This window comes from Malus domestica, chromosome 12, assembly GCF_042453785.1.
Source record: "Malus domestica chromosome 12, GDT2T_hap1".
Classification (NCBI taxonomy): domain Eukaryota; kingdom Viridiplantae; phylum Streptophyta; class Magnoliopsida; order Rosales; family Rosaceae; genus Malus; species Malus domestica.
In genome coordinates, this window is record NC_091672.1 from 5,764,827 (window position 1) to 5,782,383 (window position 17,557).

The 17,557-nt window shown below is 35.7% G+C and overlaps 2 protein-coding genes across 3 annotated transcripts; both read left to right on the plus strand.

The window, feature by feature from the left end:
• The first annotated feature begins 5,635 nt into the window (after positions 1–5,635).
• On the plus strand, positions 5,636–11,322 carry LOC103444451 (uncharacterized). The gene is made up of 3 exons (XM_008383380.4): positions 5,636–6,076; positions 8,071–8,415; positions 10,600–11,322. Exons 1-3 carry the CDS (start codon positions 5,846–5,848, stop codon positions 11,122–11,124), a joined length of 1,101 nt encoding a protein of 366 aa, XP_008381602.1. The 5' UTR covers positions 5,636–5,845; the 3' UTR covers positions 11,125–11,322.
• A 905-nt stretch (positions 11,323–12,227) lies between these two features.
• On the plus strand, positions 12,228–17,046 carry LOC103429416 (histone-lysine N-methyltransferase ATXR4). Of its 2 annotated transcripts, none has more exons than XM_008367567.4 (7): positions 12,228–12,760; positions 12,858–12,913; positions 13,371–13,497; positions 14,107–14,176; positions 14,283–14,462; positions 14,872–14,943; positions 16,713–17,046. In XM_008367567.4, exons 1-7 carry the CDS (start codon positions 12,395–12,397, stop codon positions 16,829–16,831), a joined length of 990 nt encoding a protein of 329 aa, XP_008365789.2. In that variant the 5' UTR covers positions 12,228–12,394; the 3' UTR covers positions 16,832–17,046. The 2 variants fall into 2 exon arrangements, with proteins under 2 accessions (XP_008365789.2, XP_070666144.1); XM_070810043.1 differs by lacking the exon at positions 16,713–17,046 and adding an exon at positions 15,929–16,252.
• The last annotated feature ends 511 nt before the right edge of the window (positions 17,047–17,557 follow it).

Below are 17,557 nucleotides of genomic sequence, written 5' to 3' on the forward strand. Positions count from 1 at the left end.
TGTCAACATCAAGAACCAATCATAACATGACACATGTCAATGTGACAAAGCTACAAGTTTTTCTATAAATAGGGGTCATTCCCCCACAATATTGCCTAATGCCATTTGTGTTAAATCATTCACAAGAACTCACTAAATTGAGAGTTTGATCCTTTGTACTTGTGTAAGCCCTTCACTACTAATAAGAACTCCTCTACTCCGTGGACGTAGCCAATCTGGGTGAACCACGTACATCCTGTGTTTGCTTCTCTGTCTCTATTCATTTACGTACTTATCCTCACTAGTGACCGAAGCAACCAAGCGAAGGTCATAAAACCTGACACTTTCTGTTGTACCAAAGTCCTCGCTGATTTTGTGCATCAACAATTTTCATTGTTTTTTATGATTATTTTAGAAATTTGGAATGCTTATTTTGACGATTATGTTGAAATGGGACTTTGATTTTATTTATACTCCTTTCGAAAATGTATTACAAAATGGTTGCAAATTGTTTTCATAGAAATTTTTTTACCTACAAAAAAAAAAAAATCGAATCAAGAAAAACCGAACCGAACGGAACCGAACCCACCCCTATCCACGGAACCGAACCCACCCCTATCCACATGGGAGTATTTTGAATCTTTAATCATGAAGGCGAGACATGCATAACTTGATCTAATAAAACACCCACTTATATCATTATTTAAATTGACCTTTAAAAGTATGAATTACACCAGTTGGTGAGGGCATAAATTAGTTTAAATATGGTAAAAATGAAAATTAGGCGGAATTAACGTCAAAGATGACATTGATGTGCAACATGAGAAAATGGAGATGCAATTGATCCACCTTAGAAAATAAGAAAAACTAATGAAAAGAGCTTGAAAACTTTGAGTTTTAACGAAAAAGACAAAATAAAGGGTAAAGTGAATAGTACCAGGATTGACTTTTTAGTGTAAAATGTAATTTTTTATTAAAGTGAATAGTACCGGCGGTTTTTCGTTAAAATTCCTTAGAAAATAAGAAAGAAAACGACAACATAAGAAACAACAATGAGGCTCGTAATTTCTCGTTGTGATCCATACAGCAACCCATCTTATAAGCCCACATGAATTACAAGTGTGGTATGGGCGGACCATAAAAGCCCAGCAACATATAATATGGCTTTAAAGTCGCGTCGTGCGTTGCTTGAGCGACCTGGCTAATCTCTCCATCATTTTCAAGTCAAAGTCTTTGGCAAAGGCATTAAAAACAGAGCGATGGAGAGTTTTGACGCATCTTTTAACGATTCGGGTTTCAGGAGGTTAAGTGACGTAATTTGAGTTGCAAGAGCAAGACTCGAATTGAGTTTCAAGATGCGTAAGTCTAACTGAAACAATTTATATAGAAATCGAACCATGTGATGACACATACATTCACTCTCAAACGCAATATACAATGTCGAAGAGAGAAAAAAAATGAATAAATCACTAAACCAAGAACTAGCTGGCACAAACTCTCATCTCGACGGTTTTAATCCTCACTTAAACACGTGTACACTATATGGAATAATATCCACCCAGATATATACATTCGAACAATACTTGAGTAGAAACTCCTACTCAAAGATGAGTAGAAACTCATACTCAAAACTCTTAGTGTTTTAATCACAGAGTTTTGTGTTTATGATCAGAACAGTTCATACTATGAATCACATTGTAAAGATCATCTCTGCAAAAAATAAATTAAAACTAAGGTCGTTTAGTCAATCTATTGTAGCAAATACATAGACGGTTCGTAATGCTTTTAACAAATCCATTCATTTGTTTTTAAACAGTTTGATGATTAAACAACCTTAGTTTTAATTGATTTTTTGCAGAGATGATCTTTATAGGGTGATTTATAATATGAATGTTTCTGATTATAAACACGAAGTTCTATAAATTGACAATGAACAATTTAAAAAAAAATTGAAGTAAGAGTTCTTACTCATATTTGAATAGTCAAGTATTGTTTTATCTATTCATAGCTCTGCCAAAACTTGCCGACACAATTACGGACTACCAGAAGCACCAAGAAGGAGTAAGAGGGAGGAGGGAACAGGAGTTTCCCAATTTGCACCAAACCATCAGATATGCCATAATTGCAAATAGGCCATGATTTGGACACGTTACCTTCGAATTTCGTTGCCTCCCTTGGAAGCTCCTCCTCCGCAGGAGAAATGTATTTTGGTAGTGAAAAGAAAGTCTCACGCGCAGAGGGCATGCAAATGCTCCATCATATGTTATATTTTTGAAGCCTCCACCAACATTATAATATAAGGGGCAAGAGTGGTTCGGACGGAAGAAGCAATATCACTCGACCATGATCAAATCGATCGCAATCTTATTCTGTCACCTTTTTAGGTTCGACTCAGTAGCACATGTGAATGCTATGTGCTTGCTCATAGTCATAGGTAACATCATGATGCATCGATATGAAAGATAATAGCGGGTTGATCGTTACCAAAAGGGTTGTATATCGTATTGTGTCTATGGATTCTTCAGTTGTTTGGATTTGGACTGAATCAACTTAGGTCATCTCCAACCGAAAGGGCTACGTTTAGCCCTCGTCCATATTGTAATCCTGTAAGAAATTATTTTTTAATGAATAGTGTCAAGCCATATCTATATACAATCTCCAACCGAAGGGGGCTCTTTTCTATCCCCCTAAATAATTTATTATTTTAAGTTTGTTTTTTTTTAATTTTATCTGTTAATTGAATTAAACTACTATATTAAAATAAGGTTTTCGAACATTTTTTTAGAGCCACTTATCGCTAAATGTTGTTTTAAGTTTCATGTTATTAAATATTTTAATTTTACTTGCATGTTAACAACTTAGACATTAAAATAATGTAAGATAGTATAGAAGGGTGAAAGGGATGTGAGAGATGGTGTAGAAATAACTTAGGTATTTATAGGAAAAAATTAGAATAAATTTTTTTTTTAGTGTCATCTTAAAAAAAAAAAGGTTACATGATGTGAGCTAACAGCATAGCTGGACCCAACTTTCAGGGCTGGTTGACTAACTATGTCTACCCAGCCCTCTTGCCATTTGGCTATATTTTGGCCTAGTGGGTCCTAAATTTTTTTGACTCAGTCTTCCATTGGAGATGAATTTTGTATCAAAACGGGCTATATTTTGGCTTATAGCCATTTGGCCAGCTCGGTTGGAGATGGTCTTATGTTAGGATGGTTAGGTTTTTTCCATGATAGGTTGAAAACCTAATCTAACACCTATATAAATAAGATCCCCTCACCAGCAACGAGTTTAAATATTCTGCAGCTACTTTGTGTGTGGTTTCTATTATTGATTGATATGTGCTAAGTTTATGATAACAAAATTAAGGAGGGTTAAGTTTATTAATACGTATCAATTAATTATAGATGTCACAAAGAGACCACACACAAAATAGATGCAAAATATTTGAACTCTCTTGCAACTGCCAACCGCACTACATTTTTGTTATCCCAATATTGTAGCGTGCAAATACTAAATTAACTGGTTTACTGCATATTGGCTGCAAGGGCGGAGCCGGGATTTTTTTCTTGGATGGGCTAGTTGAAAATAGTACCATAAAATCATATGTTTATTTTTTTGCTTATATAAAATATATAATAATCAATATAAAAGAACAACAATATAATATAAACTATTCTCAAAATCATAACCCTAACCGATAAATTCAAGGACCATATAAATAATTAACCTACTAATTAAATCAAGAATAAGTAAATAAAGAGATTAAGAACGTACCAAATGTGACATTCATTGAAAAAGTGCAACGGAAAGTCAGGAATTGCAGAGATAGGGATTTAATTGTGTATTTAAAGAACTTATTAATCTTTTCTTGAGTAAGAAGCACATAAGCTAAACTACATAGGGTAAATGGTCTTTTTATTTAAAGAATAGAATAAAGGGGGACTAGAGATAGAACTAATTTATAATTTTTAGCATAAAACTATTATTTACTACCTCTCCTCTACTAAATATACATTAAATAATAATATGTATTGAAATTGAGTAGGCTATTAGCATGAGTTTACAAAAGAATAGATCTATTCACAAACCCATTTTTACTTCCAACACAGCCTTATTAATATTTTGTCAGTGATCATTTTCAATTCATTCGTTCCGAACAACCGACAATTAAGAAAAGTGTGTAAGAAGTAAAAATGAGTGCATGGATAACACTACCCTTACAAAAAAACCTTCCTGGGCTATAGCCCATCTTAGCCTTGTAGGTGGCTACGCCATTGATTGGCTGTGGCGTCTTTGCCTGCTGGTGTCTTATGTTGGGTACTGTCAATCTTAAAGAATTAAAACACTGTGACGAGATATAATCATCACACATTCCTTAATGAAGTTTATAATGTCAATCCAATTAAAGTATGCATATTAGTACTGTTAAGTGCATGTGCCTAGGCTTTTCATTTGAGCATAATTTTGCAAGTTAATGGCAAAAAGCTGTTAATCTCAATAAGTTGGCCGCATCATTGAAAGTGCTTTTAAAGTAAGCTAAAAAATACTTTTGTGAAAAGTGATTGTAGAGGGTAACATCATGGTTCCACTTAAAAGGATTCAAGTACAACAGTACGTCATAAAGGTATAGTAGCTCGTGGCTGGTGGCCCTCTTTAGATAAAATTGTCATTTACTTCCTACTCATTCTTCTTAGCTTTTTCCTGCAAACGCATATTTTTCACTAATTTAGGATTAGAAAAGGGGTATGATATCTACACATAATTTTTTACTTCTATACACCTTTCTAATTTTTGGCCGTCAGATTGGATGAATTGAAGAAAATCAACGGACAGAAATTAACAAAGAATGTGTGAGAAGTAAAAAGAGGTGTGTGGATAGCACAAAAGAGATGTGTGGATAGTTCACCCCTTAGAAAAATGTTGGGGAGTTGCTAAAATCTCACTTGTGTTGGAAAATCTGACATGGATTGGATCAAAACATATAGAATTATAATCCTTTTAAATTACGAGTAAACTATAGTTTCATTCCCCAACTATCACTTCTTTTAAAATAAACCATCAAGACAAAGTTTCGCCAAATTGAGTCATGTAACTTGCATGTGACTCATTTGTTAAGATAATGTCATCTTTGCATTGTGCATCTTGGATAAATTAGCTTGATTCTTGGATAGATATGCTATCGGGTCTTGGGGCGTTAGGGTCTCGGGTTTGTGTATCAATGCCGAAGTCTCTAGTTTGTGTCTTGGGTTTTGGTGTCTTCGTCTCTTCGGCATCCGCAACTCTCGAAGTTGAATCTCTAGCGTTAGGGTCCGCACTCTCGGTTATCATATTTTTCAGGTCAAGTTCAAGGCTTCGTGATACCATTCGAGTCTCCAACTCGTGAGTCCCTAGATTGAGTCTCGAGTGCCAGGCCTTTCGTCCAGGGTCACAAGGAAGTCGAGGCTTGGGAGCAAGCAATAATTTTGTATTAAAATATCATTTACAAGAGTCGAACTTAAAAACTCTCATTTATTATAAGAAAGAAAGAATGTCACTAAATCATATCTTTATTTACTTTTGCAGATCAAACATAAATTAAATTAAATTGTAAATTATTCTACGCACCAAAAGAGACCTAAAACAATACCAACAGTGTTTGAAGTAGACTGGTAGCACGCACCAAAAACGGCGAGTGGAAAATGCAAATACAAAACTGCCCTCTCTTTTTATAAGCACTTGTTTCGATTAACTTCTATCCCTCATTTCATTATGCTCTGCTTCAACCAAACATAAGCTTCCTTTTGCTTCTCTCCAAAAGCAGAGCAAACCAAAAACAGGGGAACCACACAGCCATTGAAGAAGCTCAGAGGTTCATAACACACAGATGGGCCGGCTCGCACCGCTGTCGGAAGAGCCGATCATCAACGGAGAAGGCGCCGCGAACCGGTCGAGCAAAGGCATTCTGCGGAGCACTCAGCCGTGGCGGAACTGGATCAAGACCCACCTTTCTCCCCTCGTGCTCTTCCACAAGAGGTCCGACTTCAAAGTGCTTCTCGGTGTTCTGGGTTGCCCTCTCTTCCCTGTCTCTGCTCTCCCCAAACTACCCCTCAATGAGGTACTCATCCCTTCATTCTTAGTGATTGGTGGTCATGATTTGATTGATCATGAGTTCATAATGTGTTTGGATCATCTGGTACCTTGGTATGCAGAGCAGAGTACCTAATTTCTCTTTTGGTACTTTTTAATACAAAGGAGAAGGAGAAATCAAGTACGTAACTTCAGGTGTTTAAATAATCGTTCTTAACCATCTAAGTTAAAAGTCGGATTAGCTTATTTACATTGTTGATTAAACATAATTTATCACTTCTCAATTACGAATGGGTCCCACACATAAGGACAAAAGTGGTTATCAGTGTGATTAATATAACTAATATCAAAGAGGATGTAATCAAATGCATAATCGATCACAAGTAGAACAGTCCATAATCACTTAAGCTTGGATGTGTTTTTCTTTTAACATGATTTTTTTTTTTTAGGAAAACTAATTAAAAGTCCAAAAAACTTTAATCTTAATGAAAAATGACAAATAAGATGTAGTGAATAGTATCAGAAAAGGTAAAAATGAACAATACCGATTGTATTTCATTAAATTTTTTTTTTTTTTTGGGTTTAAAAGTTTTATTGGGTTTACTTTTGATGAGGGAGAGTGGGTTCCCATGCATGTGAGAAAATAACGACTGGCTATTGGCTAAAGAGAGAGCAAAGTGGTGGTGTTATGGGTCTTCTTTTGGTTTGTGTTTTTGCTCAGCTTTTTTGGCAAGTTGCTTCCGACACTTGTCTCCCACCATGAAAAAAGGAAGCACCTTTAATTTTGGATGAAATTTAATATTTTTTTAGTACAACGATGTATTTTACATTAAAAGAAAGAAGAGATTTGGTTAAGTCACACAATGACAACCCAATTTAGTATCGAATTCGTTAGTCGATATTCGAAGCTAAGATCTCTCACTTACAAATGAAGAAAAATACTACCAGACCGTAGTACTGAATAATGGTATGAAATTTAATTGTTAAAAATAATTAACATGTACTTAAAAAAGAGGAAAAATTAGGTTCACATCCTTGTTTTTGCTACTCCATTGATTAAAATCCTATTCATTTTCAATTTTTTATCAAGGTCCTTGTTATTAATAACATCATTAATTATTTGAATAATAAAATATTTTTATTTTTGAATATATTCCTTTAGTGTTAAAAATGTTACAATTAGTATATTTATATTTATGGCTAACTTTTTCATCATATATTTTTATTTTTAGTTTGTACCTATTTTTAATTTGTACCCATATATTAGTTTCTTTTTGTGCCCATATTTTTTAAAGTTTTATTTGTTTTTGTATCCATGTGTATAACATTACGTGAGATTGTATATTTATGTTTTATGCCTAAACTTTGTATCATATATTTATATTTTTAGTTTGTACCCACTTTTAATTTGCAACATTTTTTTTTAATTTGTAGTATTTTCTTTTTAGTTTTATTTTTTACCCATGTATTAATTTCTTTTAGTGCCTATATTTTTTAAAATTTCATTTGTACTCATAATTTTTTAATCTTTTATCTATATCCTAATTTATTTATAATGTACCCATTCTTCTTTATTAATGTATCACTCTGTTATATGTGAAATGTACCAATTTTTTTTTAACACTATGGATACATTTTTTTGTCATTTATTATTTATTATTTGTACATAGTTTTTATCCATTTATTCAATCAAACTGTTTGAATTTTTTTATTGTAACCGTTTCTAATAGTATTATAATGAGGGATTTTAAATTTTAAGGATTATAAATCTCATAGAATATCAAACAATTAATGTCAAAACTATAAAACTATAAATATTAATTGTAATATAATGAGGTGTACAAAGTCAAGGGACTTTGATCAAACTTTGAATACCATTAATCTTTTAGTCAAAGAATGTTAAGAATTAGGGACTGCATCCAAAGTATCCCAAAAAAAATATATCTTAAACAATAAACAAATTCATGAAGTTTTTATTATCCTCTGATTATTTATTTATTTTTTAATGGTTTTCCTAAGCAGGTGTCTTCTACTGCACAATACATAATACAACACTTCACAGCTGCCACTGGTTGTCGCAAGCTAGAAGGCAAAGTGAAGAACATATTCGCAACCGGGAAAGTGATCATGGCAATGGTGAATGATCCCGGCCCCAGTGGCAGCTCAGCTGCCGGAGCCACCACAGTTTCGGAAAAAGGATGCTTTGTGATGTGGCAGATGGTTCCTAATAAGTGGCTCATTGAGCTAGTTCTAGGTGGTCACAAGGTGGCAGCTGGTAGCGACGGCATTGTCGCTTGGCGCCACACGCCCTGGCTAGGCGCCCACGCTGCCAAAGGTGGTGTTCGTCCCCTCCGGCGAGCTCTTCAGGCAAGTCCTACTTAACTAAATATTTTTTGAATTAGAATTAATTCATCTAAATGTCGTGGTTTGGTCCCAAAGAAAAATGCACTGGGAAAATGTGTCTGAGGGGACCAGGGGCAAATAAATACAGTGTTGCTTGTTAGGTAGGGTAGTGTGAAAATAATGAACTTATTGTACCAGAACTGCCATCTGCATTTGTCACTTTAATTGAGAGAGGCGTCACCAAAATTATAGAAGTTGCCAGATATTAAACGGTTAGACTGTGAATTTGAACTATTGATCCAATTGATTATAATTAAAATGTAGTTTCGAATTACAATTTCACAATATACACATTAGTCTGACAACGTACATTTGACAAGAAACTATTAAGTGCATCTACATTTGAACTATACGAGAAAAGAAAATGAAATTGTTTGTAACACTCTACAAAGTCATCCTACGCTCTAGATGCACTCTTCCCTAGTGTAAAAGATACATACAGAAGGGTGAAGCAAAACGATTCTTTTGGAGTGCATATAACAGCTCCTAAAGAAATAAGCTCATAAAAACGTTATTTTGTCAAAATTTTTGTAGTCAAGCTAGAGTTGGCTAGTACGTAGTAGAGCAATGTACTCTCGAAAGATTGTGAATCTAGACCATTGACGTCAGCATTTGTCATAATGTGTAATAATGTAGTTTAAATTCGTCTTTAGCGAGAATCGAATCTAAAACATCTCATAATGTGTAATTTAACCATACAGTTTGACAATATTAACATTATGTGTATTTTACGATTCAAGCGTACTCAAAATAGAAAAGCACATGAAAAGCAGAAGAAAGCAACACACACCAGCAAAGCACTCGTCTCGTAATTAGAAGATTCCTCAAACACCATAATTGGTAGCCTTGACCTGTTCCCTTTACGTTTGCGTCTTCTTCTACATATCTAACAGATTTGTAGGGAAAATTATAAGGAAAGATCTGCAACGACCCCAAAGAAAACAGAAAGGTCTCAGACCCACGATACCAATAAGCTGAAATGTGCTTTTCAGGAAAAATAATGTTAGGTAAATTAATTTTTTAAATAAAATCTGTAAACTATGTGATGTGTTATTAATAGAAAATTAGTATGTGAATCAACACTTAATAATCTAATCATCAACAATCACGTTATAATTGTTTACAAAATATGATTTACATAAAGGATCTTCCTAGCATTATTGAGTCAGCAATTGTACAATATGCATGTTATTAGAGTAGGTATTATTTATCTACTTATTTTTTATATTTATTGTTTCATAGTATGTTTTTGGTGGAGTTGGATATCTAAATTACCTAATAATATGGGAAAGAACTATTCACACACTTATCTTTACTTCTCATACATTTTTGTTAATTTTTTACCATTGTTCTCCTTCAATTCATTCAATCCGACAGCAGAAAATGAAAATGATGTGTAAGAAATAAATATAGTTGTGCGGATAACTCTAGTTTAAAAAAATATACCATCTTTGTTAATCAAAAGAGCGTGAAAAGACAATTTGGTCGTCTATCAAAATAAAATCATTGACAATAATCTAATTTAAAACAAAATAAAAAAATTCACCTTCTCTCTCTCTCTCTCTCTTTTCTATATATTTTGTTGTTTTAATAGAGAGTGAAAAGACAATTTGGTTGTCTATCAAAATAAAATCATTGACAATAATCTAATTTAAAACAAAATAAAAAAATTTACCCTCTCTCTCTCTCTCTCTCTCTCTCTCTCTCTCTCTCTCTCTCTCTATATATATATATATATATATTTTTTTTTTTTTTTTTGTTCTTTTAATAATTTATTTATATTTACACACGTATAATATGTGGGCTTCACATGCATGTTAGGAATTTTTCTTTCTTTTACTTGCATTCATTGAGATTCATGATAAACACCAAACCATTGGATGCGTTCACAGTCAACGAATGCAATGGTTGTTTTTTGTTAACATGAGTAACCGGATATGTATTATCTCTTTTATGATATGAGTGCGAGCTCACCTGCATTCATTTCGATTTATGACGAACACAAAGATTATTGAATGTCTTATTTAACCTCGGTTAAACATATCCAATGGTCTTTGTGCTCGTCAAAAGATTATCACAAGTAAACAGACTACGTATAATATAAGACGTTATATCAGTGTTGAAATGTTTTTCTTTTTTGGTTAGTAGGGATTAGATCCAATGGCAATATCAGCTGTGTTTGCCCCAGCACAGTACATGGGAGAAAAGCAAATCACAGGCGTCGATTGCTTCGTGTTGAAGTTGTCAGCCGATCAAACGGATCTGGCTGAACGAAGCGATAGCACAGCAGAGATGATCAAGCATGTAATATTTGGCTACTTCAGCCAAAGAAATGGGCTGCTGGTGTACTTAGAGGACTCATACTTAACCAGGATCCACTCACCTGGCGCCTACCCTACCTACTGGGAGACCACAATGTCGACGAAAATCGAGGACTATCGGACGGTGGAGGGTGTGATGATCGCGCACGCCGGTCAGACGAGCGTGATCATCACACGGTTTGGGGACAACCTAAAGACGGGATCCGCGATCACGCGGCTGGAAGAAACATGGACCATTGATGATGTTGCATTCAACGTCCCCGGCTTGTCCATGGATTGCTTCATTCCTCCTAAAGAAGTACAGAAAGATTACCCCAAGAAAGATTTTGATTGGAGATCACCGTTGGATTGATGATGAGATGATGGTGATGATCTTGATCAAGATTAGTTGATAACAAAGGGATTTGATTATATGTTTTGATCCATGCCTTGTGTGAACAGTTGAATATTTTTGTCTCTTCATATACAAAGTGTAGATACAGTTATTTTCATACATGCTTATGTACATCTTTGTTTTTTTTCAAGAATTATTTAAGAGTTTGTTTGATAACTATTTTTGTTCACTATAGAAAGTAGTAGATGGTCTATTTCCTTCAACGTTTCGATAAAATGCTTGCTCCACAAATCTCGACAACATTGACGTCAGCATTTGTTTACGCTCAACAAACTCACTAGGAAGCTATCGGAAGCAAATTCTAACAAAGTACCAAATATCAACGTCGTAGGTGAAAACTAAAACAAACAATCTCAAATTGACACAAGAGATTTACGTGGTTCAGCGTAAAGCCTACTCCTCGGGCGAAGCACGGCGAGGAATTTCACTAAACAAACGGAGATTACAAAAAAGTGTTTAAACTCTCACAACCCAAATCCCACAAATTACAAACCCTAAACCAAACAAGTAGAGAACTCAAACCTAACGGAGAAGATTCTCCCAAATTGCTCTCTAACTCACAAATTGACTCTTACCAAATTGTCACACGAATGAGCCACACTAAATACACTAACCCTAAGGTCCTATTTATAGTGCATAGGACTTAGGTTACAATATGAATCATAATAGGAAATAAATCTAAATCCTAATCAAATAGGTAATTAACAAAATCTCTCCACCAAGGAAACTAACTAAGAAGTTAAAACCAAACCCAAATAGGACACCAAAACCAAATAGGTAACACAAACCTAATTTATTGCATCATCCTAATTTTGAGCCAAAAACCCAACACATTGACGTTAGCATTTGTTTACGCTCAACAAACTCACTTGGAAGCTATCGGCGTCTATTAACAATTTTTTTTTTTTTTTTGTGATGCTAAAAGTTGTTTATGTTGAAAAATAAAAACACGTTTCGATAATTTTACCTTGGAACTCTAGATATTAGAATTCTAGATCTGTTCGTTGCTTAAGAAGAATTGAACTCAAGACCTTAAATATACGAGTAGATGTTTAGATGTAGGAAACAATTGGTTTATTTAATGAACACTACTTGACTATTACTACGAATATGCAAATCACCGTTTAATGTATATGCAGAAAATCACCGTTTGATGTATATGTAATTAACTGGAAAAGCTTTTGTACGGGTAGATATAGCACAAGCTTTGAAAGTTTGCGAGTGAAAAATGGGACTGGTCCGTTATAGCCGTTGGGCTTCGCGCCTCAAAACATTGAATTCCCAATACAAGCCTTTCCTCTCCGCCACCTCCTTCTTTTCCTCCGGCACCACAGCCGGGAATGAGAACCCAGGTCGACCCGGACCGCCTCCGATTCAAGTCGCGCTCACAGAGTCATCCGGGCGCGGCGTCTTCGCCACCCGGAAAATCGAGAACGGCGAGCTCATACACACAGCCAAGCCCGTCCTGTCTCACCCTTCCCTCTCCACCGTCCACCGGGTCTGTTATTTTTGCCTCAGAAAGCTCAGAAACACGGACACCTCCCAACCACAACGTGTTTCGTTTTGCAGCGACGATTGCAAAAAGCAAGCTAAGGTTGGCAGTTCGAATTTTGGGTTATGAGCACCCAGTGTTCGAGCTTTTGTCTCTGAAAGAACTTGCTTAATTTGGGTTGTATTGCTGTTTTTTTTAGGGTTTTTATGATGTTGAGATGAGAGCAGATTGGTCAGTTTATGATGACTATTGCAGGTATGCTTGTTTTGCAGACAATGGAACAATATAGTTTATACTACAGAAGTTACTCATGCTACACACTGTATTTGCAGAATTTTGTTATTTCTTTATCATGTATGTATTGTAGGAAAACCATCAAGATTTCATCTTAAAGCGGTTTGTGATCTAACGGAAGTCATTAGAGAGTTTCCTTGCTTCTTTCCGGTGTCATTGGTTCTTAAGTCGACATTTTTGCCCCATTAACAGGGCTTGACAAAAACAAGAACAGCAACTGCTAGTACAAATACTTTTTTAGTTGATGAGCGTCAATATTATCTTTGTTTTAAGTATTTCACATGAAAGGGAAATAACAATTTTGCACAAATTTGTTTTATATATTTAGTTATGCTGGGTTTTTACACCTGGTCTGACAAGTCAGAAATGCTTCTAGCTACGTATTAATTTGGTTACTTGTAATTGTCTCTTACTAAAGGTCCCATGGTTTGAAATACCCACTTCTTGTAAAGCGGTTGGCTTGTATGGTCGTGTCGGGAGCTGCACCTGCCAATCTTCTTGACATACTCCAACCTGCTAGCTTATTCGCAGAGATGATTTCAGAGGTCAGTACATTGGCTTTATTCTATGTTGATGACGCTAGAGTTTGAACGTTGAAATGGTATCATGACTTTATTTTCTTTATATACGTTCCACCAAGTAGAAGGAGCTTCGAATTCTATTCCCGCTTCCCTAGTGCACAAAATTCACTTACTTGTACCTGGCGTGTTTGTCATGCTTTCAGAACAATTATAGCCCTTATGTCTTTCCCCTTAAAAGTAATTTTCTTGGGTTCTTTGTCTTAAGAAGAGTATCAAATATGTTAAAAATTAGGGACGCATAGCTTATTCTGGTTCCTTCTTCGGGTGGCTGAAAAGCTTGAAAACTTGACAGTTTGTATTTCTTTTGATCATCAAAGTTCCCTGCCTTTTCTCTTTCTTGCTACAACTTTGTAGTAGGCATTACCAGAATAAATTAGGGAACTTTAACGAAAAGCACCCGGTACTGTTCACTTTAACGAAAAACCACATTTTTACACTAAAAAGTCAATCATGGTACTATTCACTTTACCCTTTATTTTGTCCTTATCATTAAAACTCAAAGTTTTCAAGCCCTTTTCATTAGTTTTCCTAATAAATTAATGATTATTTATGCATCAAGGTGACAATTTTCAGATGGAAGCGGGGTTTGGCTTGCTAAGGAGTACCTTCAGAAACTCAAATATCACGGATGAACAGATGTCATGTATCCTTCAACTGACTGAAAATTAATATTTATTTCCATCTTAGTTTTCAGATCATGTGTACTTGGCATCAGCATTTGGGAGAATAATTTTCTTTGACATTAGAAGTTTTAACTAAGCAATGGTATATTGGCATACTGGCACGCATTCGCATTAATGCATTTCGAATTGAGTTGGTTGGGGGACTGTATGATGATCTCCTGTCATCAGCAGCAGCATCTATAGATGCTGAAGCTGCTGTTGGGAATGCTGTTTATATCCTTCCATCGTTCTATAATCATGATTGTGGTAAGCTCTTCTTGTCTTCTGCTTCTGCACTATTTTGGTAAAACTTTTCTCCCTCCTTTATTTTAATTATTTGAAATTGCAATTTTTCTCGGGAGAGGAAATATGGAAATTAAGAACTATACCATAAGTGTTTTGGGCATATTCTGCTTAGGCTTAGCACATGGAGTTATCACAAAAGTAATGAAAGTTCTAGGTCCAGTTAGTATCTTCCAGATGTTAATCTAATTTAGTCAAGATGTTAAATGAAATTTAATTTAACATGATATAAGACATTGAATAAAGTAGTTCGCACGGTAGGAGAAGCTGATAATTGTGCATATGTTCCCGTAGACACCTGTACGGCTCTATCATCCACCTCGTGTCTGCTTTGAGAAATTTGAATCAGCTGACATTTGTTTTTTTACTTCAGATCCAAATGCCCACATTATATGGATAGAGAACACAGATGCAAGATTGAAGGCCCTACGCGATGTGGACGCAGGTATGTGTATTGTGCAATAGTTTCTCTTTTGATAATGCTAAAGAACTACTTGCATTAATAGAAAACCAAATGCTAAAGAACTACTTGTAACAAATGAGCCGAGACTCTTTGATCCGGAGGTCGTAAGGGGGATCATGGGCCAGCTAGGTACTGGGAGTTGTCTAGTTGTTTGTTGATCAAGTCCCTTTGTTAGAAGGATTGATTTGGATAAAGATGAATCCTTAAACCCCCAGGAGTGTTAAAGCTAAAGGCACTAAGGAACACGGAAAGAATCTAGCTCGTTGTGGAGATGTGTTCAAAGTCCTAATTAAAGTAGGATTGGCCGAGTCTTAGTTAGATCAGGATGAGGAGTCCTAGTCCAGGTAAGGTTTTAACTCGGCCGGAAGTAGGTTCGCTACTATAAATACAGAGGATGAACACACATTCAAGTCCCTCCAATTCAACACACAAACTGCCCTGCGCAAACCCTCGCTCTACACGAAACCTTTCAACAACCTTGAGATTTTTATTTTCTTTTTCACCAACACATCTTCAGTTTGGATAAACAACAATGTGAAGGCAACCAGTGAACATCTTCAGTTTAGATAAACAGCACTGTTGCCGTAGAATCAGCCGACCGCGAAACACCTTCAATTTGGATAAACAGCACTGCGTCAAGGCCGACTGGTTATTTATCCAAGTCTCGGTCGAGAAGGGTTTTCGAATCCTTATTGGTAGAGGTCATCTCACGAGCCTTCTCGACGAAGTGACGTGTTACGAATCACTAGACTCGGCGCATTGAACGCCGAGTGGTTTTATGATTGGATACTCACAAGTTAGGTTTAGAGTTCGGCATTCTAACGGCTGAACCACATTTACGATTAAGACGTACATTTGCTTTGAATATTTGTGTCCATATAGTCTGGTGTTGATTCGGCATGCTTATACTCTTACGAATATAATCACCGTGACCAAATCTGACACTGACGATTTGTGAACTTCGTAGAACTAGCAGCCTTGTCTTTAGGCTCTAGAACCCAAAGGCCGAGACGTGTTCTTTCCTCGACCGCAATCGCAAGATCGAGAAGTCAGCAACGCATCCGACGCAACATCAACATATTTTACTCCTCGACCGAGCTCGGCTGACGAGTTGGCATGCCTGCATACAACCGAAGGACGTAGTTAGCTCATTAGTTACTCGGCCTACGCGCCACGTAGGCTTGGTAGTTTTTAGGGTCAACAATATTGTATAGTTGTAAGTTGTAGCCGTTCTCAATGAAATAATGTAAAAACAATTCTATTCTCCACAAACCAAGTTCTCTCTTCTTTCTATAGGTCCAAGGGCACCAGTCTTTTCATAATTAGTCTTTACATCCCCACATTCATTATCTTCATCATATGCAATACCTGTTCCGCTATCTTAAATTCTTAATGTTATCAATGTTGGCTATTAATTTAGGGTCCCGTCTTTTGGTGAATAGTGTTTGCATCTGGCAGACACTTGTTAATAAAATACCTCTCCCCGTCCCACAATCTTAATGCTAACAGCATATGCATGTAATGCTAAGAGTCAAGCCAATGGAAAGTAATGTATCGAAGCTGTTGCTTCAAAAACACTTCTTTTGTGATAACCATATAACATTGGAAATTGATTGAGCTACACGGGAAGTGTAGTCTATTAGCGTACCATATATGAGTTTGGGGCTAGGTAGATATGGTAAAGACGTGCTTATGCAAAATACTACACGGGGTCAGTAAAAAGTAAGTTATTGGGTGTTTTGCGTTTTCAGGTGAAGAGCTCCGGATCTGCTACATCGATGCAAGCATGGATCATGATGCCCGGCAGAGTATACTGTCCCAGGGGTTTGGTTTTCAGTGCAGTTGCCTTCGGTGTCTGTCCGGTGATTAATGGTATTTCTTTCGTATAAAAGCTGGGTATCATTTTCGTTTTTTTGGTGAATTTAGTCATTTTCGCCAAACGTCCAACTGAACATTTTACAGTATGAGTCAGCTGCAACATGAATTTTTGTTAATTAAGGTATGTCTAAATTTTAGGTCATTTGTTTATGTTTGATAAATGATTATTTCCATTATATACAAGCGACACGAAGGTACTATAATCTAGTTATTGCTTGTAAAACTAAAATTTCGTTGACTCGTGGAGAACCTTAATGATAAATTAAATTTTTTTGTAAAATTCCGCTAATATGAACAAACGTATGATTAATTCGCTTCAAGATGGTTTGTTGATTGGGTTCATATTTTGTTTTTGGTTTCAAAGCCATATTTTTGGGCCAACCTTTTTATAACCCCCCATGTTGGATGCCCTGAAAAATTTAATGGTCTAATAAGTTTGGGATGCAATGGCAACATGATAATTAATAGGGCAAAAGACTGTTTACTACCCTCATGTTTCGTGGTTTTCAACATTTAGTACATTAATTTTTTTTCATCACAGAGTCATACCTAAAATGTTAATTTTGAGACAGTTTCATACATCCGTTAGTCAAACTGTTAGTTCTCCCGTTAAGTGATGACGTGGCGCCCATGTGGACAATGACTGGGCGCCATGTGTCATTGAAAATTATTAAAATAATTAATTAAATTAAAAAAAAAAAACCGAACTCGAGGAAGA

Coding starts and splice junctions, on each gene's coding strand:
- LOC103429416 (XM_070810043.1), top strand. CDS start 12,395: ATGGGACTGGTCCGTTATAGCCGTTGGGCTTCGCGCCTCAAAACATTG. Junction 14,177..14,282: donor CACGGATGAACAGATGTCAT/GTATCCTTCAAC, acceptor TGACATTAGAAG/TTTTAACTAAGCAATGGTAT. Junction 14,944..15,928: donor CCTACGCGATGTGGACGCAG/GTATGTGTATTG, acceptor TGAACTTCGTAG/AACTAGCAGCCTTGTCTTTA.
- LOC103444451 (XM_008383380.4), top strand. CDS start 5,846: ATGGGCCGGCTCGCACCGCTGTCGGAAGAGCCGATCATCAACGGAGAA. Junction 6,077..8,070: donor CCAAACTACCCCTCAATGAG/GTACTCATCCCT, acceptor TTTCCTAAGCAG/GTGTCTTCTACTGCACAATA. Junction 8,416..10,599: donor CCCTCCGGCGAGCTCTTCAG/GCAAGTCCTACT, acceptor TTTGGTTAGTAG/GGATTAGATCCAATGGCAAT.